General features: G+C 36.0%; 1 protein-coding gene and 1 long non-coding RNA gene across 5 annotated transcripts; one reads left to right on the top strand and one right to left on the bottom strand.

Annotated features, from left to right (window-relative positions):
• Positions 1 to 853: 853 nt before the first annotated feature.
• Positions 854 to 9,181, bottom strand: LOC130054701 (uncharacterized). 3 transcript variants are annotated; one of them, XM_056165223.1, is made up of 5 exons: positions 9,087 to 9,181; positions 8,299 to 8,407; positions 4,127 to 4,288; positions 3,901 to 3,973; positions 854 to 3,670 (listed from the first exon to the last, which is right to left on the bottom strand). In XM_056165223.1, the coding sequence occupies exon 5, from the start codon at positions 3,667 to 3,669 to the stop codon at positions 1,543 to 1,545; it is 2,127 nt and encodes a 708-aa protein (XP_056021198.1). In that variant the 5' UTR covers position 3,670; positions 3,901 to 3,973; positions 4,127 to 4,288; positions 8,299 to 8,407; positions 9,087 to 9,181; the 3' UTR covers positions 854 to 1,542. The 3 variants fall into 3 exon arrangements, with proteins under 3 accessions (XP_056021198.1, XP_056021199.1, XP_056021200.1); XM_056165224.1 differs by lacking the exon at positions 9,087 to 9,181 and having other exon boundaries at positions 8,299 to 8,431; XM_056165225.1 differs by lacking the exons at positions 8,299 to 8,407; positions 9,087 to 9,181 and adding an exon at positions 7,420 to 7,505.
• LOC125661664 (uncharacterized) lies at positions 9,158 to 16,992 on the top strand. Of its 2 annotated transcripts, XR_008803016.1 has the most exons (5): positions 9,158 to 9,459; positions 13,276 to 13,331; positions 16,019 to 16,080; positions 16,351 to 16,424; positions 16,619 to 16,992. It is a non-coding gene; the product is annotated as an uncharacterized LOC125661664 (long non-coding RNA). The 2 variants fall into 2 exon arrangements; XR_008803015.1 differs by lacking the exon at positions 9,158 to 9,459 and having other exon boundaries at positions 12,456 to 13,331.
• Positions 16,993 to 18,159: the final 1,167 nt, after the last annotated feature.

Below are 18,159 nucleotides of genomic sequence, written 5' to 3'. Positions count from 1 at the left end.
TCATCGTTCTCTCGATTTCACTTCTTTATTTTTACTAAGACATTTACCGGTCCAGGTCACGGAGTCGTTTCTCGCCTATGACAGCAGCGAAATTCAGACTAGTATGGAAGATTTCGGACCTGTCAATTAAAATTTCACATCAATTATACGCTACTTACTTCCTCATATTTTAATAATGTTCTTCGTGTAGACGTTACACGACTTATTTTTCCTCAGCAGCATCAACTGTTGACAAGAGCTGCCGTTTTAATGAACGCACTAAATACCCGATAGACTTAAAATCTCAAATACCTTAAAACTGATCAAAACATTATTCTTGTGATATTGCACTTAGAGAAGGAAATTGAACATTATTTCTTGGCTTTTTTAATTTTTTGTTTTTGTTTATTCTATTTCATTTAGATTATATTACCCATTTCCCCCTTCTTTAAAGTTTTAGACATTTCGGGTATTTAGTGTATTCATTAAAATGGCAGATCTTGTCAACAGTTGATGCTGCTGAGGAAAAATAAGTCGTGTAACGTCTACACGAAGAACATTATTAAAATATGAGGAAGTAAGTAGCGTATAATTGATGTGAAATTTTAATTGACAGGTCCGAAATCTTCCATACTAGTCTGAATTTCACTGCTGTCATAGGCGAGAAACGACTCCGTGACCTGGACCGGTAAATGTCCTAGTAAAAATAAAGAAGTGAAATCGAGAGAACGATGACGTATATCTTTGTTATTTTAAGAACCAGTGACTTGGAATTTGGCATGCAAGTAGTTAAAACATTAGTCTATGCACGGAAAATGACAAATTGCGCATAACTTACCTAGTTTGAGATTTTTTAGGCATTTGAAGCGAGTGGTTAGTTTTTTATCTGTGTCAGAGTTAGACCCCTTTCTATATTTATGGTATCACAGAGTTCGGGCCCAAAACGGGCTTAGCCCCTGTGTTATAAACCATCTGTATAGATATCAGTTGTAGTATGTTTGGATTGTTTTATTTCATTGTAAAGCTTGAGCCCGAAAATTTAAATCGCTACATTCGTCAAGGGCTTGTGTGGAGAGTATTTCAATATACCAGAAGTCATAACACAAGGTAGTTATCTAATTTTACTTTCATTTTATTCGGAAGTCTGTATTGTTAACGCGTACATAAAATTCCAGTGTTTAAATGTGATAATGCCGAGATATTATAAACACATTTCACCAATTTACTTGAAAATGAATAGGGTTCGTCCTCGTACAATGTCACAGAAGTATGCCAAGTTTGATAATCTTTAGTACAAGGGTTCTCTTTAAATTTTGCCCACTAGCTGGTGCGGACACACACGCACATTTCCGATGCTATACCCCCTTCGAAACTACTTGCGCGAGGGGATAATTAGTGTCGAAGTAACAATAGTAATTGTCTCAATTATTGCCTGCATGCAGGTAATCCGATACATATTTCCCTAGTTTTATATGACATCAATATCCCAACATACACACAACTTGTCCTGTTCATATCATGCAGTTTGATATCATTTTACAATGTAATAATAGTATACACGATTTAGTCATTGGAAAATTCAAAGATTTCTACTTTGTTTCCTTGACAACCACCCAGACTCGTGGTAACGAAAAACTGGTCTAATTTGGCGTTAAAACCTAGAGCGTGGGGGTATTTGAAACCTCTTAGGAATATTCGGCCAGTCATCCCTTCCTTTTCCAATTGATAAACACAATGTTTTCCTCCACAGCACACGTAAATATTCCCTTCGCTATCTACGGCTATACCATTTGGATCTCGTAAATCGTTGTCACGAAATTCAAATATTTTTTCGCCACTAAGAGTGCATGATATTATTGCATTGGAATCAGAGTAAATGAAATTTTTTAGCATACCATTAGCCAAAAAAGCTGAACTACTCCTGCTCTTCAGTATTTCTTTTATTTTTGTTCCATCGGCCTTTAAAATTTCTACCTTATTCTGCACTGTTAGGATAATATAGTCCTCAATCATACAGACACCATGGATACCTCCAGATCTTTTAAGGATATTTTTTGATGCTGAAATTGACGTTTCCGTAAGTTTATATGAAATCACAGACTTATCTGATGATATCAATATTTCAGCATGCGTTTTTCCAAAGCATATAGTCCTTGGGGCATAAGGTAAACCCGATTCCATTACACATATTCCATTTCCATCAAACCCTTTGATTTTCTTGTTATAAAAATCGGCAAGAAGAATTTTGTCGTTTTCTAAAAACAGGCCACCACGAAACCAACAATCTTGATAATCTGTTGCTGTTTTTCCATTTATCACTTTTGATCTAACAGCTTCAGCACTCAAAAGGTTCTCCACTTTCTTCGGTGGTTTGGAAGGCTCCGTCTTCTTCAGGAATCCTGCTGTGTTGTTCCGATACTTGGTGGCGGAATTGTCGGATACTTGTCGTAAACTGCGAATGTTTTCAGTGATGGCATAGTGATGGCCAACTGTGGAAGGCATTTTAGAAATGAAGACATCACCAATACATGGAAGTTTGTTTAGTATTTCTGCAAAATTTTCGTTTTCTTGAAATCTGATTCGGTAAATGCCTTCTTCACACATTTGAGTGGAAATCATCATATGATGGTTCGCAATCTGTATTTTTATTTTTTCTGATGACAAAAATAGTTGTTTTGTTGAAACTTTGCTCCTTAACATGTCGTACATTTTAGAGGTTTGGGTAATACTTTTCTGAAATTTGAATACTGCATCCTTTTCTAACTCTAAACTGTTCTTCTGAAACTCATGAACTTTTAAGAGAGATATTTTGAATTCCCGGTACAACTTGTCTAATTTATTTTTGACCTCGACGATAACGCCAAGCCCCTTGTGAAGAATTCTGGAATAGTCTCTGTCTAATTGATCTATATTTCTGGTTTTCATTTGATGCACGGACTCGATATGATGTTTCAATTCAGAAAGTGTTTTACGTATCAACATTTCCTTTCCCTTTTCAGCAAAGATATCGGCCGATTCCTCGACTGTGTGAATATTTCGACAGTTCTGGTGTTTTGTAGTAAGACATACTACACAACATAGAGATGAGTGGTCACTACAAAACAATTCAAGGGTTTTACCACAATGTAGGGAACAATATTCGGTCATTTCAAACTGTCTTCGGTCTCGAGCGTCTTTTCCTAAAGGCAATTCCACGATCATATGATCTTCACATACTTTCATTCTGCTATGAAAAGAGAGGCAATTATCACAAAAACGTTCTTGACAATCATCACACCAGTGTTTAGCTATGCTGTTTTCGAAAGTTCTTTTGCAAGAGTCGCAACCTTTCGATGTGTCAAATGACGCGTCATCCGAAATGAACATCATAAGCTTATTCAACGGGAAAATAGCAGCCCAATTTTGAATTTGTTTTTCGGAACTGGGTGGGAAAATTGTTGTAGAACAGACGGGGCAAGGAAAAGAGTCTGGTTGGTCTTTACGTTTTGTAGAAGAAATGATATGTTCATGGAGGCACGTTTCACACACAGAATGATAACAAGGTAACTCCCTCGGCCTGCGTAAAGATTGATCACACAGAATACATTGGAAGGTTATATTCCGATCTTTGGCGTCGTGTAAACCAATACTTTGTAGAGGGGAAGTTTGATTTTTCTGATGTTTCGATTTCTTTTTCACTTTCGAAGCCATTCTGAAAGTTGAAAATGGTAAATAAGATGATTAAAAGGTATACATTTATAATCTTATTTTTAGGAGTTTCGATTTTACAAAAAAAAAAAAGGTTGTAACAAAACTTACATTGTTAAGAGTCCCAACCACCAGCATTGAGATCAGCGAATTATGAAGTTTAAAGTTCTTTTGAAGAAAGAGAGCTCGCTGGTCCGGATATTAACTAGCTATGCTAATACGTCAGTTACTTACCTACAGATATCAAGCTGAACTAGGGGGTTTAAATGGCACAAATCGTCTACTCATGAATTTTACACCTTGATTGCTGTTCCAATACAAGAAAATGGCAAAAAGACGCTTTGAGGATAGAATATTCAATGTAGAATATTAGAAAGAAAAAGTGTTGATGTAAATTTCATATCATGTTCTATATGTATTACAATTGTCTTCGATTGAAAAAATATTTATTTTCATATACCTTTAATTAAGATGTCCACCTCCTGCACGGTAATATAAGGAATATGATTGTTAATAGAGGAACTTTAGCCTGTGCCCCATCTCTCCCTGTTTTGTGGGGTAGTTGTTTGAATATTTCATGCGCCCGTCATTAGATGTTTATTACACCTCCTCGAATTTTTTCCTATAAAAATAAGGTAAGGTTTGCAACAACAGTGGGTGGGATAGCTCTTGATATACCTCACTGCACTTCGCGCTTTATGACGTCACAATCAAAAAATGTGTCACGACGTAGTCGTATCGTGGGAAAATGTCATAATATTTACTTGTTATCTACTACCGCTGTCAACAAACTCCCCGTCGAGGCCTCATTACGTCACCTACGAATAGACCTCTCCTATGTGACGCAGCACAATATACAGATTTGTATATTGTGAGTCCGCGATTATCACGCAGGCAAATGACACTAAAGAAGTAGGTCGTAGTTAAAAGTTTGAAGATATTGGCATTAAGAACATTAATATAAAATTATGGATTTTATCTTAAAGATAAAATGATCAAAAGATCATTAAAAAGTAGGGAAACTCTGTTCAAATTATTGTGTAAAGTAATGAACTTGATGTTTACGTTCTTGTTTTGAAAGTTGTTTACGTTTGACGTTAAATTTTTTCGTCATTCTACAGTGACGTCACAGTATACGCGGCCTAAGAAATCGGTATCCCATAATGCCTAAGTGGAAGAGTTTGGTTTGTGAGCAAACGAACTCTGGTGGAAGTTTGCCGCTGTCAAGTGTCAAGCGGCCTATGACACAATACGGAACTTTCGGGATGTGCCGGAACGACCGATTATATTTGACATTTACATACCACGGTCACGTGATAATAACCAATTGTAGGGCAAAGTTGACAACGATACAAATGGTGTTTCGCTAGCAGACGGTCCGTAAAGAGCTATGCGCAGTCCCACGATGACGATCCGAGTCACTATTGGTGCTTAGTGGCCTGGGTGTAAATTAGATGGCGGGGAAAAGGTGCATTTAGACGCGTATCATTAGATGTAAGGCGTGAGGTTTTACCGATATCCTCAAGATATTCCCTAGATTTATTTCTCTCGCCAACTCCCATATTTTAATCAAATGCATTTTCCTATAAAGTGGTTGTAGTAATTTCTTTCTTTCAAAGATAGCATTTAAATGCAGGAATTTGATAGCAATTGAAGAATTCCATGGTTGTTTACTTAATTGTTATTGTAATCCGGAAGTGACATGCCCTACAAATGACGTTCAACGCGCGATAAAAGTCTAGTGGATCCGTATCTCGAAAGTCCCGTATTATAATAATGTTTCTTAAATGATCATTTTTAAATTAATTTCTTTGGTATTATAAAAGTCTACAATTTATATATATATAGTATGCGATACGGTTAATATCCATTTTTAATGGTGACCTTGAAATCGCCCCTTATGCAGGGGCGGATCCAGGAATTGCGGTTACAGGGGGCGCCACTTTATGAGGCAGGGGGTCAAGGTCCACCTTGAGGTCACCAGTGGGTCCAGGGCGAAGCTCTGGTGGGGACCCAGGGGGCGACGCCCCGGGAAGCTCCTGGATTTTATAAGGCTTGAAATATGTCTCCTATTAAGTCATTTGTATTATTTTCTATCATTTTTAATAAGGTGAATTAATAAAATGACGCAAATTTTAAGGGTTTTTCGAAAATATTAAGTTTTCGCAATGAATTAATTCAAGAAATCAAAAGTTTGTCATTTACTTCTCTGGGAGTGGAAGAAATTATTGCTTCTTTTATCGTTTAGTACATTTTTCTAAAAACGATACCACGATTTGCCTTAAATTTGAAAAGTTTAGGGGGGTGGGGGCTTAAATCAGCCACTGTAATGGGCGTCGGCGTTTGAAATACAGGGAGAAAGTCAGTTATTTGTAAACAAGGGCAAGGCTCTGGTAAAAAATGCTGATCAGTACCGGTTACTGATATTTTGTATGGAACCATGAGATTATCGCATGTAATCTCTGCGAATCTTGCTAGGGAAAGTAGGATTTATTTTAAAGCTGTCATAATGTATCATTGTGAATAGTATCCTCAAATTTGACAAGGTTCGACATTGACGAAGCTAGGAATTTTGATGACATTCACAAGCATTTATTTAAAATTAACCTGACCATGCTTTACCCCTCTAATTACATACACTTTATATTTCAATGCTATGACATATACTTTCGCCGATCTAGCGATTTATCTAATGAACTTTGAACTGTAGAAAACGCGACTGATACCGGTACAACTGTATGATTACGTAAGAATAAAAGAGGGGTCTTCTCTAGTATATCTTAAAATAGTCTTACTTTTGTCTGAAGAACATCTGCATAACGACATGGATCTTGTCGACATAAAACAGATTTGTTAAGCGTCATTTTTACGAACTTTACATTAATTTGCCCCCCCCCCCTTCCAGATCCGCCGCTGACCGTTCAACTATGTAAAGCAATGGAACAAGATGGAATTTATTTCAAAGATGCAGTATATAAGACAGGTTCGGGCTAATGAAACACAGAATTTATGACGAAGCGAAACCGTGGAAAACCTGCCGGGAAATTAAAGATATTGTACTGTATTGAATTTAGAAGGGAAAAAAACCAACTAAAAATCCAACATTTTAATTTCTAATAAATGTGATACCACAATACTTGAAAAATAAATATAAATATATTTTTTAGGGCTGGAATTGTATTTTGTTCATGAAAATGATCAATGCACTCTTCAAAAGTTGTACAATTATAAAACAAAGTGACAAATCGCATAAATGAAATTATTCTTTTTAATCTGTTACCATGGAAACAAAGCCCGGTGGGTAGTAATTTTATATGCTTTCTTAAATGTCTATGGTCCAAATATTATGTTTAAAGTGAAATTTTTTCTGACGTAGACTTTGTAAAGCTACTGTTATGCATTTTTGTTGCCATGACAAACAGTTAAAATTTTATTCAAGATATAAAAAGTGCTATTTTTTGTGGTTTAGAATAATTTTTTCCCCTACCAATTAATATAATCGTATACATCTTTCTAAAAATTCTACATTCTACCCCATAAGTTTGCCTCGTGTAGTTTTTATACCACTAGTATTCCCTTTTGTACAAAGATCCCGAAAATGTAAAACATCACAAAATTAAGCCCATCTGATCAAAAAACGACACGGCCAATTTTTTTTTAAAAAGTCAATTTTCAAAAGATATATTCCTACTGAACATATTGATATGCGACATGACTTTGTTCGCTACATGTCAAAATGTCGCAAACCCTCACCTTAAATTTCTCTGAAAATACATCTGATGACTTGGTCTATTTCCTGCAAAATTAGTGCTACTCCATACGGGACACTCCCTCATTCCATTGATATTTTTAACCAATCGAAATACTCGGTAAGAATAATGCGATCTATGATATGTTATTAGCAGACGTCGTAATGGATCAACTGTAACGATAGTGGATTGGAGGTTTGGTATTCACACAGAAAAAAGACTGCAGTCTATTATTGACAAGACATCAAGTCAATACACCTGATCAATCTGATATGGATGGAAAATGGAATAAATGTACAATGATATTTTGAAATTGAAAAGTTCAACTTTGTCTTATGCAGATTTAGTAGAAAGTAATCTGAAAAAAATATTAAACTCCTGCTAGACTTGAACGCAGTTGACATGTACAACTACCGAGCTCCCCAGCTAGGCAACAAGGGATATACATGTATTACTGATATCTATATTTTCATTCCAGTTTCATTAAGGAAAGTCAGCCATTGTGACGATGTATCCTTCCTCTAGTGATTACAGTACATATTTATATTGGCGGTCGCGGTACCCTAATGGTTAGGGTGCTCAACTTGCAACCGGAAGTTCATGATTCGATTCCCGATCGCGACGTCTCGTCAAACCTAAGACGTTCTACATAGATATTGACTTTTCCTTCACCAAGCGCCCGGCATTAGAAGCAATAGTCAAGGGTCTTTCGGAACACGGTAGGCGTTGGCAAAATAAAGGATTCCATGCATGACACTTCACTTATACAGCTGGTGACATCTCTCTATACGTTAGTGAACATTTCTAGATGGGGTATTTATATGAAAGGCGAAGATAACGAACGGTGATTAATCTCATAACAATATGTAAACTGAAATCTTACCTTTCAAAATTCCAGGAAAGGTGAAGAAAACGAACAGCGCGCGATCAATCATAAAACTCCTGTAAGGATGACAAAACCAAGAATTGGGCAAACACTGGAGCCTCTTAACCTATATAATTAGAACGAACTTAAACCATTCTGAGCCATATGAAATGATATCATTACTGCTAATTGAAGATGTCTAAACTTAATTTCCCGGGTTAGAATAGGTCTTCAGTACCCCTTGCTTGCCGTAAGAGGCGGCTAAATGGGACAGTCCCTCGGATGAGACCACAAACCCGAGGTACCGTATCGCAGAAGATATGGCACGATAAAGATCACTCCCGTCTGAATAGCCGGAAGCGCCGATAAATTGCAAATGTTTATTAAAATTCTCCTGCTGTATCATTGGGATATTTGTGTTTCAGAATCTACCTGTGTTGTCCAGTGTGTAGTGTTTGCTTTCATGGCAGTTCTGCCAAATATGAACTTGAATTCTTCTTAACCAGGGAACTCGTTGAAACAGTGTATGAAAAGTGTGCATGTGCAAAACACACACGCACGCACACTCACACATATATCTATTGCAGTATTTAGACATCTTCAATATAAGTTAAACAATATAGCGCTGATCTGTCATACATGTATAACCCCCAGCTTAATGAACATTTGATGAAGGTCAATGTCGCACCTTCATCAATCAAGATTATTTGATTTTATATCAGATAGTCAACTATTAATTTAGTACAGGTTTCTACCCGTGCTGTCACCCTGGGCGCATCTTAACAATTATACTACAATGGAATTACCTTATGACTACGTTATGGTACGACTATGCTACGGTATGAGTTAATTAACAACAACAGTCCCCGGATGTCGCTCTCTTTTTCAAAATCCACCGAACAAGAAAGACGTTTTCCCATCGACATCCGTATAATCAGACAACATCCTTGCCATCCTTAGGACAATGCCACCGGTTAGGACCAGACCAAACACCCGAGCATCTCGAAAAAGAAGAGAGCATCGGAACGCCAGCTAGAGGGAAGCGGTGTAAACAAAGCACCCCGGTGTCCCCTCCATCACCACGATGTCCACCCCAAGATCAGCAACCACTGCCTTACGTATCTGACGAAGAGATCCCTTCAACATCTACATCAGACCCTAACAACATGCTATAGCTGGGTGAGTCATTTTCCTCCCACCCTTATCAACGGCAGGGTCTATAAGCCCGTGAACTGATACAATCGGAAGTTCCGTGAACTCAAACACACACAAATTGCATACGTCATACAATTTACTTTCGTTTTTACTAAAGGCCTAGTATTAACTCGTACCCGAGATGCATATTAAAAATTTTTTGTAAGTGGAGGTACAGAATCAACACTAATAAGGATTTGATTGAGTTCACAGGGTTCTAATTAGGATGTGATTGAGTTCATGGGCTTCTAATTAGGATATGGTCCACTTCACGGGCCTGTCTCTAACACTAAATAAGATGTGATTGAGTTCACGGGCCTGACTCTAACACTAATTAGGATATGATCCAGTTCACGGGCCTGATTCTAACATTAATTAGGATGTGATTGAGTTCACGGGCCTGATTCTAACACTAATCAGGATATGATCCAGTTTACGGGCCTGATTCTAACACTAATTAAAATGTGATCCAGTTTACGGGCCTGATTCTAACACTAATTAGCATGTGATTGACTTCACGGGCCTGATTCTAACACTAATTAGCATGTGATTGAGTTCACGGGCCTGATTCTAATACTAATTAGCATGTGATTGAGTTCACGGGCCTGCTTCTAACACTAATTAGGATATGATCCAGTTCACGGGCCTGATTCTAACATTAATTAAAATGTGATCCAGTTCACGGGCCTGATTCTAACACTAATTAGCATGTGATTGAGTTCACGAGCCTGATTCTAACACTAATTAGGATATGATCCAATTCACGGGCCTGATTCTAACATTAATTAAAATGTGATCCAGTTCACGGTCCTGATTCTAACACTAATTAGCATGTGATTGAGTTCACGGGCCTGATTCTAACACTAATTAAATGTGATTGAGTTCACGGGCCTAATTCTAACACTAAGGAAAATGTGATTGAGTTCACGGGCCTGATTCTAAAACTAATCAGGATATGATCCAGTTCACGGCCCTGATTCTAACACTAATTAAAATGTGATCCAGTTTACGGGCCTGATTCTAACACTAATTAGCATGTGATTGACTTCACGGGCCTGATTCTAACACTAATTAGCATGTGATTGAGTTCACGGGCCTGATTCTAATACTAATTAGCATGTGATTGAGTTCACGGGCCTGCTTCTAACACTAATTAGGATATGATCCAGTTCACGGGACTGATTCTAACATTAATTAAAATGTGATCCAGTTCACGGGCCTGATTCTAACACTAATTAGCATGTGATTGAGTTCACGAGCCTGATTCTAACACTAATTAGGATATGATCCAATTCACGGGCCTGATTCTAACATTAATTAAAATGTGACCCAGTTCACGGTCCTGATTCTAACACTAATTAGCATGTGATTGAGTTCACGGGCCTGATTCTAACACTAATTAAATGTGATTGAGTTCACGGGCCTAATTCTAACACTAAGGAAAATGTGATTGAGTTCACGGGCCTGATTCTAAAACTAATCAGGATATGATCCAGTTCACGGCCCTGATTCTAACACTAATTAAAATGTGATCCAGTTTACGGGTCTGATTTTAACACTAACTAGCATGTGATTGAGTTCACGGGCCTGATTCTAACACTAATTAGCATGTGCCTGAGTTCACAGGCCTGCTTCTAACACTAATTAGGATATGATCCAGTTCACGGGCCTGATTCTAACACTAATCAAAATGTGATCCAGTTCACGGGCCTGATTCTAACACTAACTAGCACGTGGTTGACTTCACGGGCCTGATTCTAACACTAATTAAATGTGATTGAGTTCACGGGCCTGATTCTAAAACTAATCAGGATATGATCCAGTTCACGGGCTTGATTCTAACACTAATTAAAATGTGATCCAGTTCACGGGCCTGATTCTAATACTAACTAGCATGTGATTGAGTTCACGGGCCTGATTCTAACACTAATTAAATGTGATTGAGTTCACGGGCCTAATTATAACACTAAGTAAAATGTGATTGAGTTCACGGGCCTGATTCTAACACTAATTAGGATATGCTCCAGTTCAGGGGGCTGACTTTAACACTAATTAGGATGTGATTAAGATCACAGGCCTCTAATTAGAATTATAGCATTATTATTTATTTCCACAAATCACATTTTCATACAACTCTTTATAGTGAAATGTTACACACATCTATTTTGATTTAAATCGTATCATTGATTATTCATCTATAACTTAGACTTTTGAAATAGTTTATTATACCCCCCGCAACAAGTTGTGGGGGGGGGATATACTGGAATCGGGTTGTCCGTCTGTCTGTCCGTCCGTCCGTCTGTCCGTCCGTCTGTAGACGCAATGGTTTCCGGGCTCTAAAGCATTATCCTTTCCACCTACCGTCACCATATCATATATATGAACTACCCATGGGATGAAGATGTTCCCTATCGATTTTGGGGTCAAAAGGTCAAAGATCACGCGCACTGGACATCAAAGTAGCAATATGGTTTCCATTTAAATTCTTTAACGGCTTTTTTCATCGCATGGAGATGCTGTGTTCCTAGATACCTTTTGGATCATACTATTGAAGTTTTACCTATATATTTCCAACACCCTTTAGGAGATTGGGGTAAGCGGGGGGTATTCTTAGTGAGCATTGCTCACAGTACCTCTTGTTTTAACAGTTTTTTTTTTTTTTTTACAATAACTATCGGAAAAGACTAACAAAATTTATGTTCCTATCATGCATAAATCTAAATAAATCATTGATTTTGCAAAATCTGATGACATCATAGGAGGGTGGAATTACTTTAAGTTATGTTTAGTGCTGTGTGTATATAAACATGCACTCATATAATTATATCTTCCCTCTTCCAGGGGGAGACATATTGTATTTGTACTTTCTGTCCGTCCTTCCTTCTGTCACAAAATCTTGTGAACGCTTCTCCACCTATATGGCTTATCAGATAGACTTGAAACTTTGTACAATGCTTCATTGTCATTTACAGATATGAATATTGTTGGGACGGGAGGATCCAATTGTTTTCCTAAGAGTTATAGTGGATCTAAGAGGGGTGGAAGATGTAAAATAGCTTATGAACTCTTCTCCTCCCATATGGCTTATTGGATAGACTTGAAACTTTGTACAATGCTTAATTGTCATTTGTAGATGTGCATATTGTCGGAATGGGAGGATCCAAAGTTTTTCCTAAAAGATATAGTGGATCTAAAAGGGGTGGAGGATGTTAAAATACCTTGTGAACACTTCTCCTATATGGCTTATCTGATAGACTTGAGAATTTGTACAATGCTTCAATGCCATTTGTAGATGTGTAAGTTGTAGGGACAGGAGGATCCAATTGCTATCCTTAAAGTTAAAGTGGATCTGAGGGGTGTAGGGTATAAAATAGTTTGTGAACGCTTCTCCTCCTATATGGCTTATCAGAGGTTCATGTCTATCTTCCTGCCCATGCTTTCTCCTTCATACTATTCAATACATTAAGGGGGATGTTTCCTATATTTTACGAATTAATTGGTTGATTGACAACAAACTTGGTACACTTGTACAGCATATATAAGGAGTAGATGACCCCTATTGATTCTTAGGTCACATGGTCAGTCCACTCTTGACATAGGAAGGTATTGTCTGCTCAATATTTTGAATTGGTGATACTACTATCAATTAAATGAGGCACGGGTATAACCCTTTCAATTTTGCAACTTGGGGGCATATGTGTTTTAGAAACATCTCTTGTGTTGTATTATATGAATTACAGGTTTTAGTGTGCTCAGTTTAGAGAATAGCATAAAAGTATTTGATAATTAAATATCTTGCAGATTGGCAGTTTACTCCATGCACCGACAGGAATGATAAACTGTGATATTCGTAAATGGTGAGCATTTATATTTTTAGCTCACTTGAGCCAAAGGCTCAAGTGAGCTTTTCTGATCAAAATTTGCCCGTTGTCTGTCGTCGTCGGCATCATAAACGTTTTACATTTTCGACTTCTTCTCAAGAACCGCTGGACCAATTTCAACCAAACTTCCAACAAAGCATCCTTGAGTAAAGGGCTTTCAAGTTTGTTCAAAAGAAGGGTCATGTCCCTTTCAAAGGGGAGATAATCACAAAAATGCAAAAATAGAGTGGGGTCATTCAAAAATCTTCTAATCAAGAGCCACTCGGCCAGAAAAGCTGAAATTTACATGACAGCTTACTGGCATAGTACAAATTCAAGTTTATTAAAATCATGGCCCCTGGGGGTTGGATGGGGCCACAATAGGGGATCAAAGTTTTACATACAAATATATAAGGAAAATGTTTAAAAATCTTCTCAAGAACCACTGATCCAGAAAAACTGATATTTACATGAAAGCTTTCTGACATAATGCAGATTCAAGTTTGTTCAAATCATGGCCCCCGGGTGTTGGATGGGGCCACAATAGGGGATCAAAGTTTTACATACAAATATATAAGGAAAATGTTTAAAAATCTTTTTCTCAAGAACCACTGAGCCAGAAAAGCTGATATTGACATGAAAGCTTCCTGACATATTTCAGATTTCAGTTTGTGAAAATCATGGCTCCCAGGGGTAGGATGGGGTCACATGGGGGATCAAAGTTTTGCATACAAATATATAGGAAAAATCTTTAAATACATATGTATGAGCCAAAGTGACTCAGGTGAGCGATGTGGCCCTTGGGCCTCTTGTTTGTATGTGGCTGTGGTAGACAATTTTTAGTTCATCCTAGCTCCTAATTATTCAAATCCATTGTTATTAAATTTGGACCGTTGTATGCTTTACAAAAACTTGAAAAATCAAAGAATATGTTTTGGAGGGATGTAAGTAAATCCTGGAAATGGTTAATATGTCTTTTTGAGAAAAAAAAAATCTTCTGAACGTATGGTTAATAGTGTTTTATGGTACAATGAAAACATAAAGGTAAATAGAAAAACTTTATATCTGAAAGAATGGTGTGAAAATAATGTATATACAGTTAACTCAATGTTAGATGAGAATGGAGATATCATGAATTATAATCAATTCATGGAAATGTATAAAGTAAAATCTCATTTTTTGGTTTAAGACAAGCATTGAAGAAAGCAATGAGAGATAATGGAATAAACCAGTTCATAAAAGTTCAAGAACCTACTATTCCCATACATATAGCCCCTTTCATATATTTTAAAAGAAACAAGAAAAAACTGTACCAAATTTTTAATCATAGTGAAGAAAAACCTACAGGTCAAAAGAAGTGGGATATACAATTTGATATCTCTCAAGAAGAGTGGAATACAATTAATAAAAATGTTTTTACTATTACAAAGGATACAAAATTACAGTGGCTACAATATCGTATAAATCAAAAAATTTTAGTCACAAATTTATTTTTGTTCAAAATAAAGAAAATAGACAACGATTTATGTTCGTTTTGTGTAAAAGAAAGGGAATCAATAGAGCATGTTTTGTATGACTGTGAAAATGTTGTTTTATTTTGCAAGAATGTGCAGTCATGGTTTAGGGATTTTTTTCCAGTAAATATTGTTGTTGATAAAAAAAACCTTTTTGCTGGGTAGCTCAGAAAATGAAATGATCAATTTGATTAATTATTATTTAAAGTACTTTGTGTATGGTTGCAAATGTAGAGGCAATCCGTCTTTGTTAAATAACTTTATTACCACTTGGACAAATGTGTACAAAGTAGAAAGGCAGTTAGCATGTAAAAATGATTATGTAGATGTTTTTGAGAAGAAATGGAATACATTTCATAAATTAAAAGATTTATAGATTTTAGATCATCCAGAATATATAATATGTAATTGTATATATTAATTAGCCTATGTATATCATCGGAAGTTATTATCAATGTCATAACAGTACATTTGTTATACATTTAAAACCTTTAGTTTGTGACAACCTATTAGATTAATATTATTTTGTATAGTGTACATATGATAAGCCAGAGTAATTTCATTCCTTTCTAATTCTCTTCCTTTTTTCCTATCTTTGAATGAATGCCTATTAGAGTGGATGTGTGAGTAAATGGTAGATAAAATACCCTGTACCCCCTAGTCAGGTGGGTTTGTAAGGGCATGATGTTAAAACCCTGACTGTCATAATGTGAATAAATGTTGTATGAACCTAAAAAAAAAAAAAAAAAAAAAAAAAATCCATTGGCCAGGGGTTGTGGGGAAAACATGATATACATCTACATCCTTACTTCTGAAAACAATATCCACTTTAAAACCATGTATGAACAAGACAACAGTATTTTTCCAGTGAGGAAGAAGACCATGAAAGACACCACCAGTTTATAAAAAAAATCCGTTCAATAAATATATTAAACTTTACTGCTTTGGGGAAAGTATATTGATATATTGGTAAGAAAGTAATTTTCTAAAGAATCAGCAGCTCACATTTTGATTACTTTGATATGATAGGAATTAGTCAATATATATTTTGGGTATGGATCCAAAATACACATCTTTATGAAGTTGAATGAACATGTTTGCTCAATTTTTACACAAGTAGTGCATCACATAACATATTAAAGCTTTCTAATCCGACTCTTTTATTTTTAGGAACTGGGACACGTTCTAAATATACTCAGGGACAGAATGATGTGCAGCAAGGCTCGTCATGGGTAGAGATACTCCCATTTAATATTGATACTTTTCATATCCAAGCATGTATATGGCTAGGTTGTATAATGTTTGTTATAACTATCTAAATTATGTCCTTCCTTCCATCTATTGTTCTGTGTGTTGATTTCTCACCACTCTGCAAGAAAGGGCATTCATGTCTATTTCATAGACGATCCTACATGTAGTTGCAATTGAATCATAAATTATTCCCAAAGAGTTCATGATTTCATCATGTTTTGAATATAATATTTTTTCAATATCTATTTTAGATTTTACCAAATACAGAACACTGCAAGGCTTGCAAAATGAAGACCTCAGTAAAAAAAATTCTAAATTATCCACTGTAAGGCTACTTACCAGTAATTCATATCTAGAACTTAAACATATCATCCTTGAAACAATAAAAACTAATTTAATATAGTATATTTATGTATGTTATGCTTTTTCAACCTTTAAATTTTTTAAAGACAGTATAGTTTATTATGATTGCACAATATTTAAAGTTTAAATTTTCATAGAATTTTGTTTGCTATCCAGAATGGCAGCTCACTACCTGCCCCTAGTGATGTTAAAAGAGGCCGTTGTTCTCATTTGTTCCAAAACAGGAATGGCATATGAGGAGGCCAACAGAAGATGCACCTCCACTGACCTCCACTGAGTGTGCACTCACAAAACGAATAAATTATTATTATTTCTTTTGTTTTTAATTGTATATTGTCAACAAGGTCAAAGGCACTTGATCCGATGCCAAACTTTTGCATTTCTTTTGCTTTGTGGTAAATTTTCTTCAGCAACATTAACATTGTTTAAATTGTTTTCTTTGGAGAGTATACATGTACACATGGATCATTTGTATATTAGAATTATAGCATTGTTTAATTCAACTCATTCTTATCCTAGAGAGGTTATTATATACTTGTAAAGGGTATACTGTTTTAACTCACGTGCAAGGCAAGGCAGTATTATGAAACTCTGTAGTTGATAAGGACATATATCACATATCGATATGCATATTTACAGGAAACTCTGATGTATTTTAAATCTGAACGTTAATTTAAAAGTGGGGAGAAATAGCATTGGATGAAAAAAGACACATATGAAGAAAATTATTCCATACGTAAATACTTTTTAGCTCACCTGAGCTGAAAGCTCAAGTGAGCTTTTCTGATCGCCTGTTGTTCATTGTCTGTCCGTGATTAAACATTTTATATTTTCTCCAGAAGCAATGGGCCAATAATAACCAAACTTAGCCAAAAGTATCCTTGGGTAAAGGGCTTTCGACTTTGTTCAAATGAAGGGCCATGCCCTCTTCAAAGGGGAGATGACCACAAAAATAGGGTGGGTCATTTAATTTTTTTTTTATCAAGAACCACTGGGCCAGAAGAGCTAAAATGTACATGAAAGCTTCCTGACATAGTACAGATTCAAGTTTATTGAAATCATGGCCTCCAGGGGTTGTATGGGGCCACAATAGAGAATCAAAGTTTTACATACAATTATTCAGGAAAAATCTTTCAATATGAGCCAAGGTGGCTCAGGTGAGCGATGTGGCCCATGGGCCTCTTGTTCAACATATAGAATAAATACATGTAGTTGTGTTGTATTTCCCATGGAACATTGAAACTTTTAATGCGTTTACCAATTAATCACTGAAAGAAAGATAAAATTGTTGTTTCATATGTTTTATGAAAACTTAAAAAATGTTTCATTTCTTTTCATGAAAGACCCCTTAATTACCCAGTAATATATAATCAATTCTTAACAGATTATGTAAATTTGATTTATATTAAGGATGTTTGATCTGATTACCCATCATTATCAATCTGTCTAATATAGCCATCATGTGTTACTATTGCTACGCAATCTTGGAGCATGAGGTAGAATGCGAGCCAGCTCTTTCATAAGTACATGCATCTGGAAAATATATTTCAATGTCAAAGGTTACAACAATGTGATAATGTAATCATTGTATGTCTAAGGTCTTGATAATAAAACTGTTATCTGTTCAACTTTTTCTTCTTAATTAAAATCAAGACTAAGTACCAGAGGAAATTGTGGAAAAAAATGTCTGTCAAATA

The sequence above is a fragment of the Ostrea edulis genome, chromosome 5 (assembly GCF_947568905.1).
Source record: "Ostrea edulis chromosome 5, xbOstEdul1.1, whole genome shotgun sequence".
Classification (NCBI taxonomy): domain Eukaryota; kingdom Metazoa; phylum Mollusca; class Bivalvia; order Ostreida; family Ostreidae; genus Ostrea; species Ostrea edulis.
The sequence above is the reverse complement of the archived record's forward strand: the minus strand, read 5'-3'. Positions and strand labels throughout refer to the sequence as shown.

Excerpts from the sequence above, each read along its gene's own strand:
- LOC130054701 (XM_056165223.1), bottom strand. The coding sequence starts at position 3,669 with ATGGCTTCGAAAGTGAAAAAGAAATCGAAACATCAGAAAAATCAAACT.